This window comes from Balaenoptera musculus, chromosome 19, assembly GCF_009873245.2.
Source record: "Balaenoptera musculus isolate JJ_BM4_2016_0621 chromosome 19, mBalMus1.pri.v3, whole genome shotgun sequence".
Taxonomy (NCBI): Eukaryota; Metazoa; Chordata; class Mammalia; order Artiodactyla; family Balaenopteridae; genus Balaenoptera; species Balaenoptera musculus.
The window spans coordinates 40,902,241-40,921,221 of record NC_045803.1 but is presented as its reverse complement, the minus strand read 5'-3'; the positions used below and the strand labels follow the sequence as shown (position 1 = coordinate 40,921,221).

The 18,981-nt window shown below is 44.7% G+C and overlaps 1 protein-coding gene across 1 annotated transcript in view; it reads left to right on the top strand.

The window, feature by feature from the left end:
• CMTM4 (CKLF like MARVEL transmembrane domain containing 4) overlaps positions 1 to 18,981 on the top strand; it is a 69,572-nt gene that overhangs the window by 36,505 nt on the left and 14,086 nt on the right. The window contains exon 2 of the mRNA XM_036833110.1: positions 15,872 to 16,048. Within this exon, the coding sequence (XP_036689005.1) occupies positions 15,872 to 16,048 (177 nt within the window). The remainder of the gene's footprint in view (positions 1 to 15,871; positions 16,049 to 18,981) is intronic.

The window sequence follows — 18,981 nt, the reverse complement described above, 5'->3', positions numbered from 1 at the left end:
GGACTCATGAGTTCATATTTTAGTCGTGGGTTTTAATACTTAATTATCATTATTTATTTTGATGATTGAATTGTCCTGGATTTGGCCAATGAGAGCCCCTTGAATTGGCTCCAATGTCCTTTAGACATGTTCCCTTCATTCTCTAACACAAGGTTTCCAAACTCATCTCAGACTCTTCTTCCTCAGCCCTGCAATTCTCCAAGGAGCCCTGGTTCCTTTCAGTGAAAAAGAATGGTATTTAGAAACCAAGATTTGGATGTTAGTTTAATTAAATAAATAAATAAATGAATAAATAAATATTTTGATGCTTATATTGTCCTCTTGTTGGCCATTGGGAGCCCCTTCAAGTTCACTTGTGTCCTTCTGACTCAGTCTCAGTAGTCTTTAATAGCATCCTCGCTTTCTGATATGCTTATCTTGTGTACGTCCTGTCCCAGACCTGGAATCAGTCGTTTCTCCAAGAAGTTTCCGTTCCTGTTAGTGGGAAATAATATTTAGGACCTTGTTCTGGGTACTTGAGGTGCTCATTGTTATTGAGTTATTGTTTCTAGCCCTTTTCAATGGATACAGCTATTTTTATTTTTATTTTTAATTTTTTATTTATTTATGTTATTAATTTTTATCGGAGTATGGCTGCTTTACAATGTTGTGTCAGCCTCCACTGCACAACAAAATGAATCAGCCAGACACATACAGATATCCCCTCCCTTTCGGACCTCCCTCCCATTTAGATTACCACAGTGCATTAGGTAGAGGTCCCTGTGCTATATAGTATGTTCCCATCAGTTGTCTATTTTATGGATAGTATCAATAATGTATATGTGTCAATCTCAGTCTCCCAGTTCCTCCCACCCCACCCCTTTCCCCCTTGGTATCCATACATTTGTTCTCCACGTCTGTGTCTCTATTTCTGCTTTGCAAATAAGATCATCTATACCATTTTTCTAGATTCCATACATAGGCATTATATGATATTTGCTTTTCTCTTTCTGACTTACTTCACTCTGTATGGCACTCTCTAGGTCCATCCACGTCTCTACAAATGACCCAATTTCATTCCTTTTTATGGCTGAGTAATATTCCATTGTATATGTGTACCACATCTTCTTTATTCATTCCTCTGTTGATGGACATTTAGGTTGCTTCCATGTCCTGGCTATTGTAAATAATGCTACTATGAACATTAGGGTGCATGTGTTTTTTTGAATTATGGTTTTCTTTGGGTATATGCCCAGTAGTGGGATTGCTGGGTCATATGGTAGTTCTATTTTTAGTTTTTTAAGGAACCTCCATACTGTTTTCGATAGTGGCTGTATCAATTTACATTCCCACCAACAGTGTATGAGGGTTCCCTTTTCTCCACACCTTCTCCAGTGTTTATTGTTTGTAGATTTTTTGATGATGCCCATTCTGACTGGTGTGAGGTGATACCTCATTGTAGTTTTGATTTGCATTTCTCTAATAATTAGTGATGTTGAGCTTAAAGTTTTGACTCCTAAAAATTAGAAGTAGAATTACTGTGTGACCCAGCAGTTCTACTTCTGGGTATGTACTCAAAAGAATTGAAAGCAGGGACTCAAATGGATATTTCTACAGCCATGTTCATAGCAGCATTATTCACAGTAGCCAAAAGGTAAAAGCAACCCAAGTGTCCATCAACAGATGAATGGATAAACAGAGTGTGGTATATACATATAATGGAATATCATTCAGCCTTCACAAGGAAATTCTGACATATGTTACAACATGGACACATTTCCCCACAAGAGTCAGCTTGGTGAAGACAGAGGCTGTGTCTGAGTTCTGCTGGACCTTTCACATAGTAATGACAACAGCTACCATTTACTTAACACTCACTGTGTGCTGGGCGTGGCGCTAAATGTCTTATGTTTAATCCTCGAAGCAACCATAGAGGCCCAGAGAGGAGAAGCAATGTGCCCAGGGCACAGAGCTAATAAGTGGCAGAGCTGAAATCAGAACTCAGGATTGTGAGACTTCAGAGTCCCAACTCTTTAACTACTATGCTGAGTGCTATTGCTAATGCCTGGTGGTGTCATTAACTGCATCAGGGAAGGAGATTTCTGCTCTCACATTTGTGGGTGCCTGGGAACATTTAGGTGGAGATGCCCAGTGGGACAGTATTGCAGCCTGGATCCGGGGCTCAGACTAGAGAAGTAGATTTGGGAGTGGGAGTCAGGATCAGGGAAATCTGTTGGGTATGCTTATCTGGTGAGAAAGCAGCAGAGGCAAAGCCCTGGGGAGCACCCACCGTTTGCGGGCTGGTAGGATGGGAAGGGAGTGGTGGAAGCCACAGGTGGATAGAGGGGTGATCAGTGCTGTGGCGGCCAGTGCTGTGAGGGGTTCAGGGACTGGGTTTCACCTCAGCTCTGCTGGAGACTTTGTGATCCTGGATGGGTTGCTTAACATGGTTCCCTCATTTTCCTCATCAATAGCATGGGGATTAAAAAGGATGTTTCTGGGACTTCCCTGGTGGCACAGTGGTTAAGAATCCGCCTGCCAGTGCAGGGGACACAGGTTCGAGCCCTGGTCCGGGAAGATCCCATGTGCCGCGAAGCAACTAAACCCCTGCGCCACAGCTACTGAAGCCTGTGCTCTAGAGCCCGTGAGCCACAGCTACTGAGCCCACTTGCCACAACTACTGAAGCCCACGCACCTAGAGCCCATGCTCCGCAACAAGAGAAGCCACCGCAATGAGAAGCCCACGCACTGCAATGAAGAGTAGCCCCTGCTCGCCACAACTAGAGAAAGCCCGCGCGCAGCAACGAAGACCCAACGCAGCCAAAAATAAATAAAATAAATAAAAAACAAAAAACAAACAAACAAAAAACGATGTTTCTCTTGGGGTGATGAAACCGTCCTGCAATTCTATAATGGTGATGGTTGCATAACTTTGAATATGCTAAAAAACCACTGAATTGTATGTACACTTTAAATGGATGATTTTTGTGGTATGGGTGAATTACATCTCAATGAAAAACAAGCAAACCAACCATGTTCCTCCCAGGATTGGATGGAGGTTAAATAAAAGGAGAGAATCCTGTGACAGTGCCCAGCACAGCATTTGACCCACAGTAGAAGGACTCAGCAAATGTTGGGTTTTTTAGGAGGGCCACAGGATCACACATTCTAGGGGCACTGTCCTTATTGTCTGTGGCGCTAGGGACACCAGTTTATAAAGACTGCTGAACCGTAGTGCCTTGATTTGTGTGCTAAGGTGTGGAGGAAGGTACCTGAGTCTCTTAAGTCTCTGAATCTGTGCTCAGGGCCCTGGGGTTTGGCCACTTAAGTTGGCTCCTCTCCTGCGGGACCCTTCCTCAGTTGGATGACGCTGAGGTGCTGGGGGCCGTTACGGCTGTGGGTCTTAAGGCTGAGCTGGGTTTTCTAGGCACACCTCCTCCTGGCCTCTTAAAGTATGTAGGTCGCTATTTTGGCCTAAATTAATCTTTAGCAAAAAGCTGCTCATGGCCTGCTGGTTTCTCATTCACTGAGAAAAGCTGTCCCCTTCTTCCCATCTGTCAAGGTGGTTTGTCAGAGATTTTGGGGCCGGGAGACGCCCGGGAATTAAAGCAGAGAGAGCAAGGAGCGGGGGCGGGGGGGTGCGTTTTGCTTTTGAATCACGTTGGGGATGTGACGCTGCTTCCCGGGATTTTAGCTTCATGCATGAAGCTAGGATATGAGAAAGGAAGGGGGAAAAGAAAATCCAAATGCCAGCAGTGTAGTTAAACATCTTCAGATGTGTATGGTTTGAAGGCGCTTGTTTCCTGTGTCCTCTTCATGTGCATTGTTTTTGCTCCATTACTAATTTAGATGGTCTGAAAATGTAGCTTTTTGGCCAGGATGGCATTTGCAGTAAAATGTTGTGGGCATTCTTTTGGCAAAAAAGTTGCTGACCGTCCTGTGGTTTTCTGAAATCATGTGCAATTATATCATCAACCACATAATAAAGTTTTCTAGACTTTTTTTTTTTTTTTAAAAAACAAGGAAATGTTTTTTGCATTTCATTGGATAATACTGTTTGTGTGCTTTCAGTTGTTGGATGTCCCCAAATAAGCCTATTTTAATTTGTCTGAGACTGTCATAGGCTATGGCCAGCCGTTGCCAACAAGTAACGTGTAGGTTTAATACGTGTGCGTTAGAGCTCGCTTATGCTGTTAAGTATAATAGTTTATGTGGAAGGTGAGAGTCTTGCCAGAAAAAGAAATCGAAATGCAATCTGCTGAGTTCAGCTCTTAACTTACATATGGCTTTAGGATTCCAAAATAGCAAAATTATTTACACAGTAGAACCCAGCTTGAAAAACATGTAAGAGTCCTGGCTGGAGTGGGCCTTGTGACACGGGCCACGCTCAGACCAACCAACGGACAGCTCCCTGGAGCAGCAACAGCCTGAGTCCTTCTGTCCTCAATCAAAAACAAAGCCCTCAGAGGTTTGAAGTGACCACAGCCTGGAGTGTGGCTGGCAGAGCTGGCCTCTCTTGTCCCCTCTTTTCTTCTGACTGCCCGGAGCCCTTGGCAGCCTCCCTCTCTTTTGTCCTTATCTCTTCCTTTCTTCATCAGGAACTTATTTGCCTCTGCCCCTTGGCTCCTTTGCTTAACTACTGCCTAATTAGTGTTCCCTGCCAGCCTGGGTGGCTGTCGCTCCTGGGGGCGTCCCTGCATTTCCAGAGCAGGTAGTTTTCTTTTAATTCTCTGCATCTCTCAAATCCGTACCTTGGACACTGTTTATTTACTTAGTTAGCTGGAGAAAAACAATGGAACCAAAGATCGCAGGCAAAAAGTATTGATTGAAGGTTAAATAACTTACACCTGTAATTAGCTGCTTTGTTTCGGAACCAAAAAATATTTGCTCATTGCTCTATTGTCTCAGGGGAGAGGAGGGTACTATCTTAAATCTCCCTTCCTCCTGGGATGGTGTCCCTTGAGCGGAGCAACTCATGGATTATTTTGCTTCAAAAAAGTGAGATGTCACTGTTGTTAGATCCCTTTGAGTAATCAAATTGCGTGCTTTGTCAGAGACCCGCATGACACTGGCTCCCCGGGTCTCCCGCTGTGTTCATTGAAGAGAAACTATACACTGATGCTTTTTCCCATGGCCAAGGGTGTGGGGAGGTTCTAGACCCTGGATAAATCAACCATTAGGCATCTGGTGTAGAAGAACGAGATATGTGGAGAAACTACCTTTGGGGCCTGGGACAGAGCTTCGGGGCCACACCATGGAGGTGTGGTCATGAGCATCAGAGATGACAAATGGACCGTGCCCAGCACAGGGCCTGAGAGTGTCCTGATTACATTATTGATGCTCCCTAAATGCAAGCCATTGTCAATCTGAGGTGCCTGGCACTGCACAGCTAGCTGTTTGAGACCCTTTGCAGATCAGGCCACATGGCTTCTGTCCTGGGAGCTTATGCTTTAAGGTGACCTGTTGTTTGGCCCTATATAGAACAACTTAAATTCCTTGGCCTCCAGACTCAGAAAGATGGAAGGGAAAGGGCTCCTGTGCCTCTTCTGCAGTTCTGGCCCCAGGACCCAATCTTAGCATCCACTGTGAGTGATGAGAATGGAGCTGCTTCCTGAAGTGCCCTCTGCTGCCCTCTCTGGGTTCTCTCTTCTGCACATCGTGGGGTCTTCCAGAAGAAGAGGCGTTTTAACAACTTGCCTGTTGGATCTTTGTGGCTAAATACAAGCCATGTCTCATCTCAAATAATTTTTCATTACTGGTGGGAAGAGAGACATTTTAATTTTGAACGTGCTAGAGCTGATTAGAGTTTGGTCTGATTCTGAAGGTACTTTGGACCTTGCTCTGTGTGTGTGTGTGTGTGTGTGTGTGTGTGTATGTATGTGTGTGTGTATCACTCAGTTAACAGGGTCCTTAGTAGTTGCTACCCTGCTGAGTAAATGAGCTTCTGTATTTTACTCTGTGCGTTTAAATTGTGTATGACCTGACAAAGTTGAATACTGACCAGCACATGCTTTTTGTGTTTCCCAAACTCATTTCTCTCCAAACACTGCTATGTAGTATTTTTTTTTCCCACTATGTAGTATTAATAGGTGTGCTGAGGAATAAAAGCATTCTGTGTTCAGGTAACATAATCCGCACATCAAATAAAGGTAAACAGGTTTTTTTACTGTGAGCCTTTTCAGAACTGTTAATATGCCGATGTGCTGTGAGGACCCCAAGACCAGGAGGGATATTGTTATGATGGAAACAGCATGGGGCTTAGCGTGAGAAAACCCAAAGATGGGTGCCCATGGGGGCCACACCGAAGCACACTGTGCGAATTCAGGACTGCTTCTCTGTAAGTGGAAGGGTCAGACTGCTGTAGTAGTTTTCAAACTTAAAAAAAAGTTTTTTTTTAAAAGCACAACAGAAATATTTTCCCAGTGTATAAACCAGACTGCTGATTTGCAAGCTATGTTTCCTGGAGCATTGGTTCAGGAGACTATTAACAGGTGTTCTGTTCTTTGGTCAGAAGAGTTTAAGAACCTCTAAAACAAATGTACTTGGGTGAGGGGCTGGGTTCTGTCCCTACCCTCCACCTCACCCCCAACCAAGGAACTCAGCTGGCAAGCTAGGCACTACCATGCACAAATGTTCCTCTCTTGCTTTTTCTCTAACATCACTGAGTCCAGTGCTCTCCAGGAAGCCTTCTAGAGCTTTCTGCTGTTCCCCAAACCCTCAGTGACCCTCTGCCTTCCAAACCTCAACCCCCCCCCTGAGCCCCTGGTACCTGGTTAGTTACCTGTCTGTGCGTGTATCATGGGGTGTGTTGGCTGGGTTGGAACAGAGACTTTGAGCACAGCTAGCCCCCAGGTGCCACCGAGCTGTCAGGGTCACTGAAGAAGTTGTCTGGCTACATAGGAGCCACCACAGATTCACGTTGTGACAGACATCTTCAAATGGAGAGTCATTTTTGCACATGGTGGTTTTTAAGACTCCTGAAAATTGTTTTTATTTTTATTTAATTTATTTATTTCCCCCCAATTTATTTATTTATTTATTTATGGCTGTGTTGGGGTCTTTGTTGCTGCGCACGGGCTTTCTCTAGTTGCAGCCAGCGGGGGCTACTCTTTGTTGTGGTGCGCGGGCTTCTCATTGCGGTGGCTTCTCTTGTTGCGGAGCACGGGCTCTAGGCGTGCAGGCTTCAGTAGTTGTGGCACGCAGGCTCAGTAGTTGTGGCTCGCGGGCTCTAGAGCGCAGGCTCAGTAGTTGTGGCTCACGGGCTTAGTTGCTCCGTGGCATGTGGGGTCTTCCTGGACCAGGGCTTGAGCCCATGTCCCCTGCATTGGCAGGTGGATTCTTAACCACTGTGCCACCAGGGAAGTCCCCTGAAAATTGTTTTTAAATGCTGTGATTTTTGCTTGCAGGTGTATTTTAAAATGAGCTTCATTAAATCCTTTGATAAACTGGTGATCAAGGAAGGTTAGGATTTTGTCTAATCTTCCAAGATGCCTTCATAGATACTCAGGACAGTACTGTTCACTTGGGAGGCATGGGGGGAGGGTCCTTGCCATCCCATTGGTGAGAGTAAAGCTGCCCTTTTTCTTTTCCTTTACTTTTGTTAAAAGAAATTTATATTTAAATTTTTTTTTTTTTTACTGAAATACAGTTTGATTTATTTATAAGTGAGAACAACAACAACAACAAAAAAACCAATGGACAGTATTTCAGAAGTTGGAAAAAGTGACACTGTTTTTTGGTTTGTTTTTTTTTTTACTGAAATAAATACAGTGTGAATTATTTATTTTAAATTAAGCGAACAATATTGTGTTAGTTTCAGGTGTACAGCAAAGTGGTTCAGATATGTATATATATTCTTTTTCAGATTCTTTTCCATTATAGGTTATTATAAGATATTGACTATAGTTCCCTGTGTTAAACACTGCATCCTTGTTGTTTATCTATTTTATATTTATAGAAGGCTGCCCTGTTTATGTGCCCTCTCCCTGCGCTAAAAGTGCAATGGTGGCCAGGAAACAGGATGGTCTGAGGTCAGGGAGGCCTTGGAGATGATGAACTCTTCTGATAAAGAAATGGGACTGGGCTTCCCTTGTGGCGCAGTGGTTGAGAATCTGCCTGCCAATGCAGGGGACACGGGTTTGAGCCCTGGTCTGGGAAGATCCCACATGCTGCGGAGCAACTAGGCCCGTGAGCCACAACTACTGAGCCTGCGCGACTGGAGCCTGTGCTCCGCAAGAAGAGAGGCCGCGATAGTGAGAGGCCTGCGCACCGCGATGAAGAGTGGCCCCCGCTTGCCACAACTAGAGAAAGCCCTCGCACAGAAACGAAGACCCAACACAGCCAAAAATAAATTAATTAATAAATAAAATTAAAAAAAAAAAAAGAAATGGGACTGACATGGATTTGGAGAGCGACTTTCATTTTCCATTAAAGTATATTATCTCATTTTAAAATATTCATGAATGGTTTCAAAACAAATAAGGAATGATTCTTAGAGGTCACTAACACGTAACTCATAATAAGTCTGGATGTTTGCCCAAAGTGTTTATATACATAAAATTATTTCATTTTTAAAATAAAAACGTGTACTCGTAGAAATTTTGGAAAATAATAGAAACCTAAGTTAAAAAAAAAAATCTATCCACGGTCCTACCACATAGATAAATGCCAGAAATTCCAAATATTTTATGCTTTTCTTTGTTAATTTAAATAACACAGGCATGGACATCCCTGGTGGCGTAGTGGTTAAGAATCCGCCTGCCGAGGCAGGGGACATGGGTTCAAGCCCTGGTCCGGGAAGATCCCACATGCCGCGGAGCAACTAAGCCCGTGCGCCACAACTACTGAGCCTGTGTTCTAGAGCCCGTGTGCCACAACTACTGAGCCCGTGAGCCACAACTACTGAAGCCCATGCGCCTAGAGTCCGTGCTCCACAACAAGAGAAGCCACCGCAATGAGAAGCCTGTGCACCACAACAAAGAGTAGCCCTCGCTCACCGCAACTAGAGAAAGCCTGCGTGCAGCAACAAAGACCCAATGCAGCCAAAAATAAATAAATTTATAAATAACATAGGCAGTATCTTTACCTTGACAGTCTGTTAAGAATTGGTCTGTAAAACCATTTGGATTGGGTGTCTTTAAGAGTGAGTGGCGTGGTAACATATTCATCCTGTAAAAATTTGCAGTTTTGTACTAAATACCCAGGACCTGTTGTGCAAATTTAACATTATGCCCAGGTGCCCTTCCTAGTCGGCATGAGCTGGATTATGCTGAAGTAACAAACAAACCTAAAATCTCCATGACTTAACCCAAGGGAGGTTTCCTTCTCCCCTGTGTTACACACTCATCTCAGGTCAGTTGGGAGCTGGCTGCCCATCAGCCTTACTCAGAGGCCACCCCCACCAGGAGCACTGCCGGCTGGCGGGGGAGGGAGCGTGGTGAAACTGCTCACAGTTCCTGAAGGCCGCTGCCAGAAGTAACAGATAACTTATCCACTCACCTTTGATTGCCCAAAGTCAGAAGCAGAGCCAGGTTTTGAGAGGCTTGAGACTCATATGACTTTGGAGACCCACTCTAAGGAAAAAGATATGAAATTAAAAATATAAAACTGGGTGCAATAATGACTATTTAAGAATGAGAAGCCTACAAAATTACAAATTCTAAAAGTGTTTTCTTTCTGTTTTTACGTTTGGCCTCCACTAAGATCGACGGTATTTGAATTTTAGTATGATCAGTTAATTCTGAAAAAGTAGACAAAACCGATCTGAAATTTAGGGGTACCCAGAACAATGCACGTTGTAGTTTGCCACTCCATTGTATTGCGCAGCATCATTACACGATCAGTATCCTCTTAGGCTGCGTGCATCAACTTATTGTTGAATGTGTGTAAGAGGTTGTCATTGGAACATTTGTTTCTTCAGGCTGTTTCCATTCGTTGGAGGCAACTTTGTGTGCCATTTTATTTGGGACTGTCAGACTTTATCAGTTCAAGATTTGTCAGATACTTTATGATGTGATCTGATACATGGGGATGCATAAATTATAATAATCTCCCACATATATGTACTTGCTCTTTATAGTACCACTGCTGGAATTTCTTTTTTTTTTTTTTTTAATTTTTATTTATTATTTATTTTTGGCTGTGTTGGGTCTTCGTTTCTGTGCAAGGGCTTTCTCTAGTTGCGGTGAGCGGGGGCCACTCTTCATTGCCATGCGCGGGCCTCTCACTATCGCGGCCTCTCTTGTTGCGGAGCACAGGCTCCAGACACGCAGGCTCAGTAGTTGTGGCTCACGGGCCTAGTTGCTCCGCGGCATGTGGGATCTTCCCAGACCAGGGCTCAAACCCGTGTCCCCTGCATTGGCAGGCAGATTCTCAGCCACTGCACCACCAGGGAAGCCCTGGAATTTCTTTTTTTAATGTGTTTTTTTTTTTTTTTCCCTTTTGGCCGCATCGCATGGCTTGTGGGATCTAAGTTCCCCAACCAGGGATTGAACTCAGGCCCTCGGCAGTGAGATTGCAGAGTCCTAACCACTGGACCACCAGGGAATTCCCCGAACCCCAGAATAATGATAGATTCTATTTCATGTGATTCCCACCAAAAAGGGAGGAAAGGTGTATATAGTGTGTTTATAATTGCATACTCTGCATTATTGGATGCATTCCTGATAGGGCACAACTTCCATTTAGGCACCAGTGAAAACAGAATTGTCCACTTACTGTTTTAGGCATTTGATGATCTGAAGAATTCTGCTTCTAAAGAATGCTAACTTCTGGCTCCATATGTTTCAAACCCCGTTCCCCCTTCACCACCCACACTTTTAGTTTGGCGCTGTCAGGCACATTGATCTTGTGAATTTTAGCGCCTTTTTCTTCCTCATGATGTCAGAGCAGAGGGAAGGCTACAATAGCCGTACATGAAAGCGACCACCAAACCCAAATTCACCGTCTCTCTCACTCAGCTTCCAATTAGCCGGGGCTTTCCTGGTGGTCCAGTGGTAAAGAATCCGCCTTACAATGCAGGGGACGTGGGTTTGATCCCTGGTCGGGGACTAAGACCCCACATGTCTCGGGGCAACTAAGCCCGTGTGCTGCAACTACTGAGCTCTGGTGCCTCAACCAGAGCCCGTGTTCTGCAAAAACAGAGGCCATGCACTGTGGAACCTGCGCGCCGCGACTACAGAGCCCACACGCCCTGGAGCCTGTGTGCCACGACTAGAGAAGAGAAAATTCGCACGCCACAACTGGAGAGAAGCCTGTGTGCCACAATGAAAGATCCTGCCTGCGTCAACGAGGAGCCCACGTGCCGCAACTAAGACCCGACACAGCCGAAAAATAAATAATTTTTAAAAAATCCTAAAAAAAAAACCAAACTTCCAGTTAGCTGAATCCCCAAAACGCCCACTGTTACTCCATCACCACCTGGAAAAAGGAGTTGTGATGGATGGGATGTTGGAGCATAAGCTTCATCATCTTGAGAGTAAATCCGCCCCAGGAAACTCAGCACAAATCTCCAACCCTACAATGTGCCCTGAGGGAGGAGAACAGGATGTACTGTGAACCATGCTGTTATTAACACAGCCCTTCAGAAGGGTCCTGATGGTTTTCACTCCCACCACTGGTAACAGGGGGTTTATGAATTTTTTTTAAGTTTTATGTTACCTTAATCAGCCAGCTGCGTCCCCCCAACCCCCCGCTTTTTGACGTTGCCAATCATAATTAGCCATAGTTGTGGAAATCTGACACTGTTTTAATATCAGTTTACTTATCAACTGTGCAAATATTTGCTCCTGGTCAGTTGGTAGATGCTACACGGAAAGGGCTCTCCTCAGGGGCACACCCGTGATCTCCCGATTAGCAACTGCAATAGCTATTCCTTATTTACATCTTTTTGAACATCTCTGTACAATTTTCCATGTGTATTTGTGTACTTCAGAATTGTTATAAGTTGAATTACTTTTGATTCTTTAGGTGCTTTGAAGTTGTTGGCTTCCAGTATAACTTTGAGTCCCTATTTCTCCCTCCCTCCCTCCCTCCTTCCTTCTTTCCTTCCTTCCTTCCTTCCTTCTCCGTACCACGTGGCTTGTGGGATCTTAGTTCCCCAACCAGGGATTGAACCCAGGCCCTCAGCAGTGAGAGCATGGAGTCCTAACCACTGGACCACCAGGGAATTCCCCCAGTCCCTATTTTCTTATTGGCCAATTGATAGGTTTTGCTTCAGCAGTGATTGTTAGATTTCAACGTGCTGGAAGAAATTTGATTTGCTGTGCCAAAGCGCAGGCACATAAAAAGTATACTGCTTACTAGAACTTATGGTCAATTCATCTATGACAAAGGGGGCAAGAATATACAATGGAGAAAAGACAGTCTCTTCAATAAGTGGTGCTGGGAAAACTGAACAGCTACATGTAAAAGAATGAAATTAGAACACTCCCTAACACCATACACAAAAATAAACTCAAAATGGATTAGAGACCTAAATGTAAGACTGGACATTATAAAACTCTTAGAGGAAAACATAGGCAGAACACTCTTTGACACTTATATGTGGAATCTAAAACGTGACACAAGTAAACTTATCTGTGAAACAGAAACAGACTCACAGACATAGAGAACAGACTTGTGGTTGCCAAGGGGGTGGGGGGGATAGGGGAAGGATGGATTGGATGGATTGGGAGTTTGGGATTAGTAGATGCACACTATTGTATATAGGATGGGTAAACAACAAGGTTCTACTGTTTAGCACAGGGAAATATATGTATCTGAATCACTTTGCCATACAGTAGAAATCAGTACATTGTCAACTATACTTCAATATAATAAGTTTTATAAAAAGTGTACAGCTTATTAGAGTATTACAAACCACCTAATTACCTGTCAGTGGGGGATTGATTAAATTATTGTATGTATATAGTTGTGCATATGTATGTATTTATGTATCTGTATCTTTACACATGGGAATACTTGTGATATTGTGGTTTATAATAATGAAATATATATTTGGTCTTCATTCCATTTCTGGCACAGAGCTCTTAAAACCCTTGGAATTTCCTAAGTGATAAGAGGTGTTTGATATTGATATTCTTTTTTTTTTTTTTGGCTGCATTGGGTCTTTGTTGCTGCATGTGGGCTTTCTCTAGTTGTGGCGAGCAGGGGCTTCTCTTGTTGCGGAGCATGGGCTCTAGGCACACGGGCTCAGTAGTTGTGTCTCCTGGGCTCTAGAGCGCAGGCTCAGTAGTTGTGGCGCACGGGCTTAGTTGCTCTGCAGCATGTGGATCTTCCTGGACCTGGGATTGAACCCATGTCCTCTGCATTGGCAGGCAGATTCTTAACCACTGTGTGACCAGGGAAGTCCCCTATTTTTGATATTCTTAACAGATACCTTCCAGCCACACCTGAGTTTGTGTTAATGAGATGACTTTTGGAAAGCTCCTAAGGATGGGGGCTGGTTGCCAGGGGAACCAACCAGGTGATGAGAGGGTTGGAACTTTCAGCCTTAGCCACTGACCTCTGAAAAGGGGAGGGGCTCCAGATTAAGCTCTATAAAAAATCTTGAACTCGAGGATTCATCTTCCAGGTTGGTGAACCAAAAACGCATCCAGGTGATGGGGAGCAGGGGGTGCACTCCAAACTCCAGGGGGACGGAAGTTCCTGTGTTTGAGACCCTTCTGGACCTTGCCCTGTGTATCTCTTCATCTGGCTCTTCAATCGTATACTTTAATATCCTTTGTAATAAATCTAGAACCTTCTTAGAGAGACCTTCCGTGGTCACTCTGCCTAAAATTTTGAACACCCTTGCCTGCTTACATTTCATTCTCCTCCCCTGCTTTGATTTTTCTTCTTTGTATTTATCACTGTCTAACATGCTATATTTTTAATCTACTTTTTAAAAACTCCTTCCTTAGCATATGAGCTAGAGAGCAGGGAATTTTGTCTGTCTTCTGTATTGAACTGCCTATTGGATTTGCATATTCTTGAAACCATTTTTATTTAAATATTTAAGAATGTAGATGTTACCTTCCCACACAAATACGGTTGAAGTTAGCATACCAGAGACATTTGTAACTCTATACTGATGTGTGTTATTTCTTGCCCAAGATTACTAGGTCCAGTTACAGGGGTAAAAAAAAAAAAAAAGAAAGAAAAATTTTTTTAGGAGTTTCCCTTATATGAACTCTTTCTTTGTGAATTGATTGCAAGTCAGGCATGTAATTCAGATTGAGAATGAAAGTGTCTGGTTCTGTAGAGAATTATAAGGAGAGCCATTAGGAGAAGCACAAAGTGTGCCGTAAGGCCCACATTTGTTATGTGTCGACTTAGAATAGAAATATGGAAAGACCCCATATTGTTAGAAAGGCATGGAAAAAGCAGAGCCTCCCTTCCTTTCATGTGGAGACTGACAAGTCCGTCAGGAATTGTTGGGGTGGGTTTGAAGAGGCTCCCCGGGCCCCCCTTCGCTGGCTTTGTGCAGGTTAGTGAGCTTGGTGCCTTGGGAGTGGTGGGAGATGGACTGGTCCCTGCCCTCGAAGAGCTCAGGAGGCAGAGAGATCCATGGTGGCAAGTGTGATAGATGGAACGCAACCACAGACCCGCAAGCTTTCCTGGGAGAGGCTGGCATCAGTCACGTCTGGCGGGGAGGGGTGCAATCAGGGAGGGCGTGGGGAAGATGTGAGCTGAGCGCGGCACTGAAAGGCATGAGTGGGACTCCTGGAGGTGGAGAAGGGCCCCAGAGCAGCCTGTGCCTCCGATGCTCCCCACACTTCAGTCATCTAGGGATGTTGTCCAAAAAGCAGACTTGACTCTGGAGGTCAAGGAGGGGAGGCAGAGATTCTGCATTTCTAACAAGCTCCCTGGTGATGCTGACGTTGCTGGTTCTAAGGACAAATCTGGAACCACAGAGCTGCCTGCCTGTGCTTCCTTGACTTTTGGGGGGGGGCCGGCCTGGAAGCTCTGGCACAGGCTTGACAGGTAGTGGGCGGCAAGGCGCTTGGTTGCGGAAGTGGGGTACAGGCCAGGAGCCCAAGACTGGTCTGGTTTTAGGTGTAAGGCCACCTGACTTTTCCTTGATCACAGGGCCATTAACTCAGCCCCTCTGCCGCCTCCTGTTCCTGAAATCTCCCTTTGGAAGTTGACCTGGTGATTTCCACTGATACCTGTTTGCCTTCATGATCTCTCATCGCTTGGGACATACTGCTAGAGTGTTACTTTGGTCCTTCAGAAAGAAATTGATTCTATTGTTTGTAGATTTAAAATGTTTTTATAAACTGCCAGGCTGTCTCTTTATTATCAAGTCCAATGATAAACTTTTTAAAAGCATGGCTCATGAATTAATTAGGTGGGCCTTATTTTTGGGTGGGACTTCTAAATGGGGGAAGGGGGTTATACAAATCCTTCTCCTAAAGCCATCAAGGGTCTCAGTCAGCCTGTGTGACCTCAGCTGGACCAGCAAGGTAGTTGCAGATGCCATGAAATGGACACCACCAGGACCCTGCTCTCTTGATGTTTGGCATCCTTGTGGTGGGGACTATACATGAGAAGCGTGTGTGGGCAGTGTCCACTTACTCGTGGCAGAGGCAGACTAAAACCATTGCGGGCACGTTCCTGTCTGCTTCCTCACGAGGAGCTGCACGGCACCAGCCTGGTGTCAGTGTCCTGTGGTGGGGTTTGGTTGTTCACATGAGGAATCTGATCCTTTCGTTAAGGCCCCTATACCTGTTCTTAGGTAAGAATTGGATCAGGTCACATTCCCGACCGTGATACTGCCGTCCCCAGGGGGAAAACTCCGGGGCTGTATGTGGCGGCGGTGGTGGAGTTTTATTTAAACGTGGCGGACACGTGTGTCCACAGATGTGTGCTGAACGTACACGTACATGTGTGTTTGTGATTTTCTTCCCAGATTTTGGCCCTGATCGCGTTCATCTGCATAGAGACCATCATGGAGTGCTCCCCGTGTGAAGGCCTCTACTTTTTTGAGTTTGTGAGCTGCAGTGCGTTTGTGGTGACTGGAGTCTTGCTGATTCTGTTCAGTCTCAACCTTCACATGAGGATCCCCCAGATCAACTGGAACCTGACAGTGAGTAGAAGTCACGCTCTCAGATTAGGAAAGGATCGGGTGCTGCACGGCTCCCAGGGAAAGCAGGAAGCAGTCCCATGGCATGTTTGGTTCCAGTTCATTTTGATACTTAAATATTCCATTGTAATGCAACTGTGAAATTTTAAACCTCCTTACTGGGTTGAATCAAATGACTACAAAATTAATGGAATCTTCACTAATGAGAGAAACATAACAGTTATTCTGACCCCTTTAAAGATGTCATTTCGATTTTGGGGTCCTCTGAGAAGATTGGTAATGTTGATGTTTATAGAATATGGGAAAGAGAACATGGAATTAATACGTTTGCATATTTTTCACACTGGACCCAAAAGCTGTTTGCAAAAGGTATTGATTCAGGAAGAATTGAAAATATGAATGAAATTGCCATTAACTTGTGAAACCTAGGAATATTATTAAATTCAAAGCAGCTGGGAGGTCCCAGACGGTTTGCTGGTTTGATCAGAGAGTCTTGAGGAAATGTGTCCTCTTCCCTCTGTGGTTTGGGGGTCTTAACTCTGTTTGACAGCCTTACCTTCTGATCGGCATAGGCATCTCAGGGCTGGTCACTCCCAGGCCCCTTTTCCTGGGCTTGTGTAACTTGTCCTTACTGTGCCAAACGGAAAAGGGCACTTCACAGCCCTCGGTTTCCTTGATATTTCTTTGCAGATAAACACGTGCAGGAGCTCACAGGGAACCAGTTAGGGAGACACAGGCAAGCGCTATCAGCTACCTCTCCTTCTGTGCCTGGGGGTGGGTGGGGGGGCTCTGAGACCACCTGCCCTCATGCAGGCTCCTCTCTTGGCGGCCGGTGCTGGGTGTATGCAGCACCGTGGAAAGTGTGGCCCGAGTGCAGGAGCCCAGGAGGAGGAGGCCTGGGCTGCTCACCTTGCCTGGTGGGGCCACTCCCATGGTGTTCATGTGGGGGACCAAGAGGAGATGGTCTTCCTGACAGAGTGCTCTCTGTGGTGTTCAGACTCTCTTAGGAGGAAAAATAAAAAGAGAATTGGACTAGAAAAGTTGTCAGTTGCAAACTCAGATGGTTTTGTCCCGGCACTGAAAACTAAGAAAAAAGCTCTAAAACCTCAAGATACTGGAGGCATTTTGTCAGTTTTTGGTGACAGATTTTAATGTCTCAGCTTTTTTTTTTTTTTGTTTTTTTTGTTTTTTTTGTTTTTTTTTTTTTTTCTTTTTTTTTTTCAGCTCTTTTTAAGATGAAGTCTGTGTTATCCATAAGAAAATGCTTACAGAGTTGTGATCTAAATTGATAGTGTAATGAACAGGTAGCGCAAGAGAACCTCACAAACCTCCCCCACCTAACAAGCAGGCTCCATGGGGGCAAGGTCATTGTCGTGGGGCAAGGTACACTGGAGACCCAGGTCCTCGGGGGTTTCTAAGGCCACAATAAATACTTTCTGAGGGAGGGGCTGGACCGGGCTGTGAATGAAACCATGCTGGAGATCCTGTTTGACAAAGAAGCAGCTGCTAGGATGGTTAAGACCCAGGGGCAGGACTTCCCTAGCGGTCCAGTGGTTAAGAATCCGCCTTCCAGTGCAGGGGACGCGGGTTTGATCCCTGGTCGGGGAACTAAGATCCCACATGCTGCGGGGCAACTAAGCCCACGTGCCTCAACTAGAGAGAAGCCCACGCACCACAACGAAGAGCCCGCATGCCGCAACTAAGACCCGATGCAGCCAAAAAAAAAAAAAAAAAAAAACAACAAAAAACCCCACTGGCTTTAAGTTAGGCTGACCTGTCTGCATTCAAGTCCAGGGTGGATCTTAAGAGCTGTGTATGACCCTGGGCAAGTCACTTAGAGCCCCAAGTTGAGATGATAATATTTTTCTTACAGGGCTGTTTTAAGAATGAAATGAGGCAGTGTGTATAAAGCCTCCAAAGCAGTGGGTGCTGCCAGTATGAGAAATATTAACCTTACTGTGAGTCAGAGGCCCTTGGTGTCTGTCAGCCACATCATTCTCCTGTAAACTTCCACCAGCTTGGACTTCACTCCCTTAATTCTGTCTTACCTACTTATTTGGCAGCCATAAATCTGTTAGAAGACTTTATACTTCACTATATTGTATAACATAGGCAATTATAGCCATTAGCTTATAATAATTTATAATGGAGTGTAATCTGCAAAAATACTGAGTCACTGTACTGTACACCTGAAACTAATATAATATTGTAAATCAACTACATTTCAATTTAAAAAAAAAAGGATCACTGGGAATTCTCTGGCAGTCCAGTGGTTAGGACTCTGCGCTTTCACTGCCATGAGCCCAGGTTCAATCCCTGGTTGGGGAACTAAGATTCCACAAGCTGTGTGGCGCAGCCAAAAAAATAATTAATTAGTTAGTTAATTAATTAATTAAAAAAGGATCACAGATCACCATAACAACAGCAAAAAAGACTTCATACTTCAGATTTCTAACTAATTCATACTGGCCTTTATCTCCAGAAATACCTATTTGTTAAGAAAATACCTTTCTTAAATCCTGATTTTTCTATTTTGACCGTGAAAGACTTTTCACTGGTTGACAACCACATTTCTGGGGTTATATCGAAGTGCATCTTTTTCACTGGAAAGTTAACATCCCTCCTTTCCTTTCGGATGGTGTTGGCTAGGGCCGATGACCAGGTGGTGACGTGGTCACTTGAGAACACTTTCTGTCCTTTGGGATCCTTTGCAGGATTTCCACCCTTTTAGAGCAGGTGAAGGTGTCTGCTTATCCAACAAAAGAGTATGTAAGTTACATGGACTCGAGGAGATGGTACTTACTGATGGGAGCCCAGGTCATCTGTTCTCAGGGACGGGAGCAGAAGTGAGTTCTCCGAGCTGATCCAGCTGGAATCATCACAGTGGGTTGGCCTTGGGTGTGTGTGTTTCTCTGACAAGGTGGTAGGAGTATTCT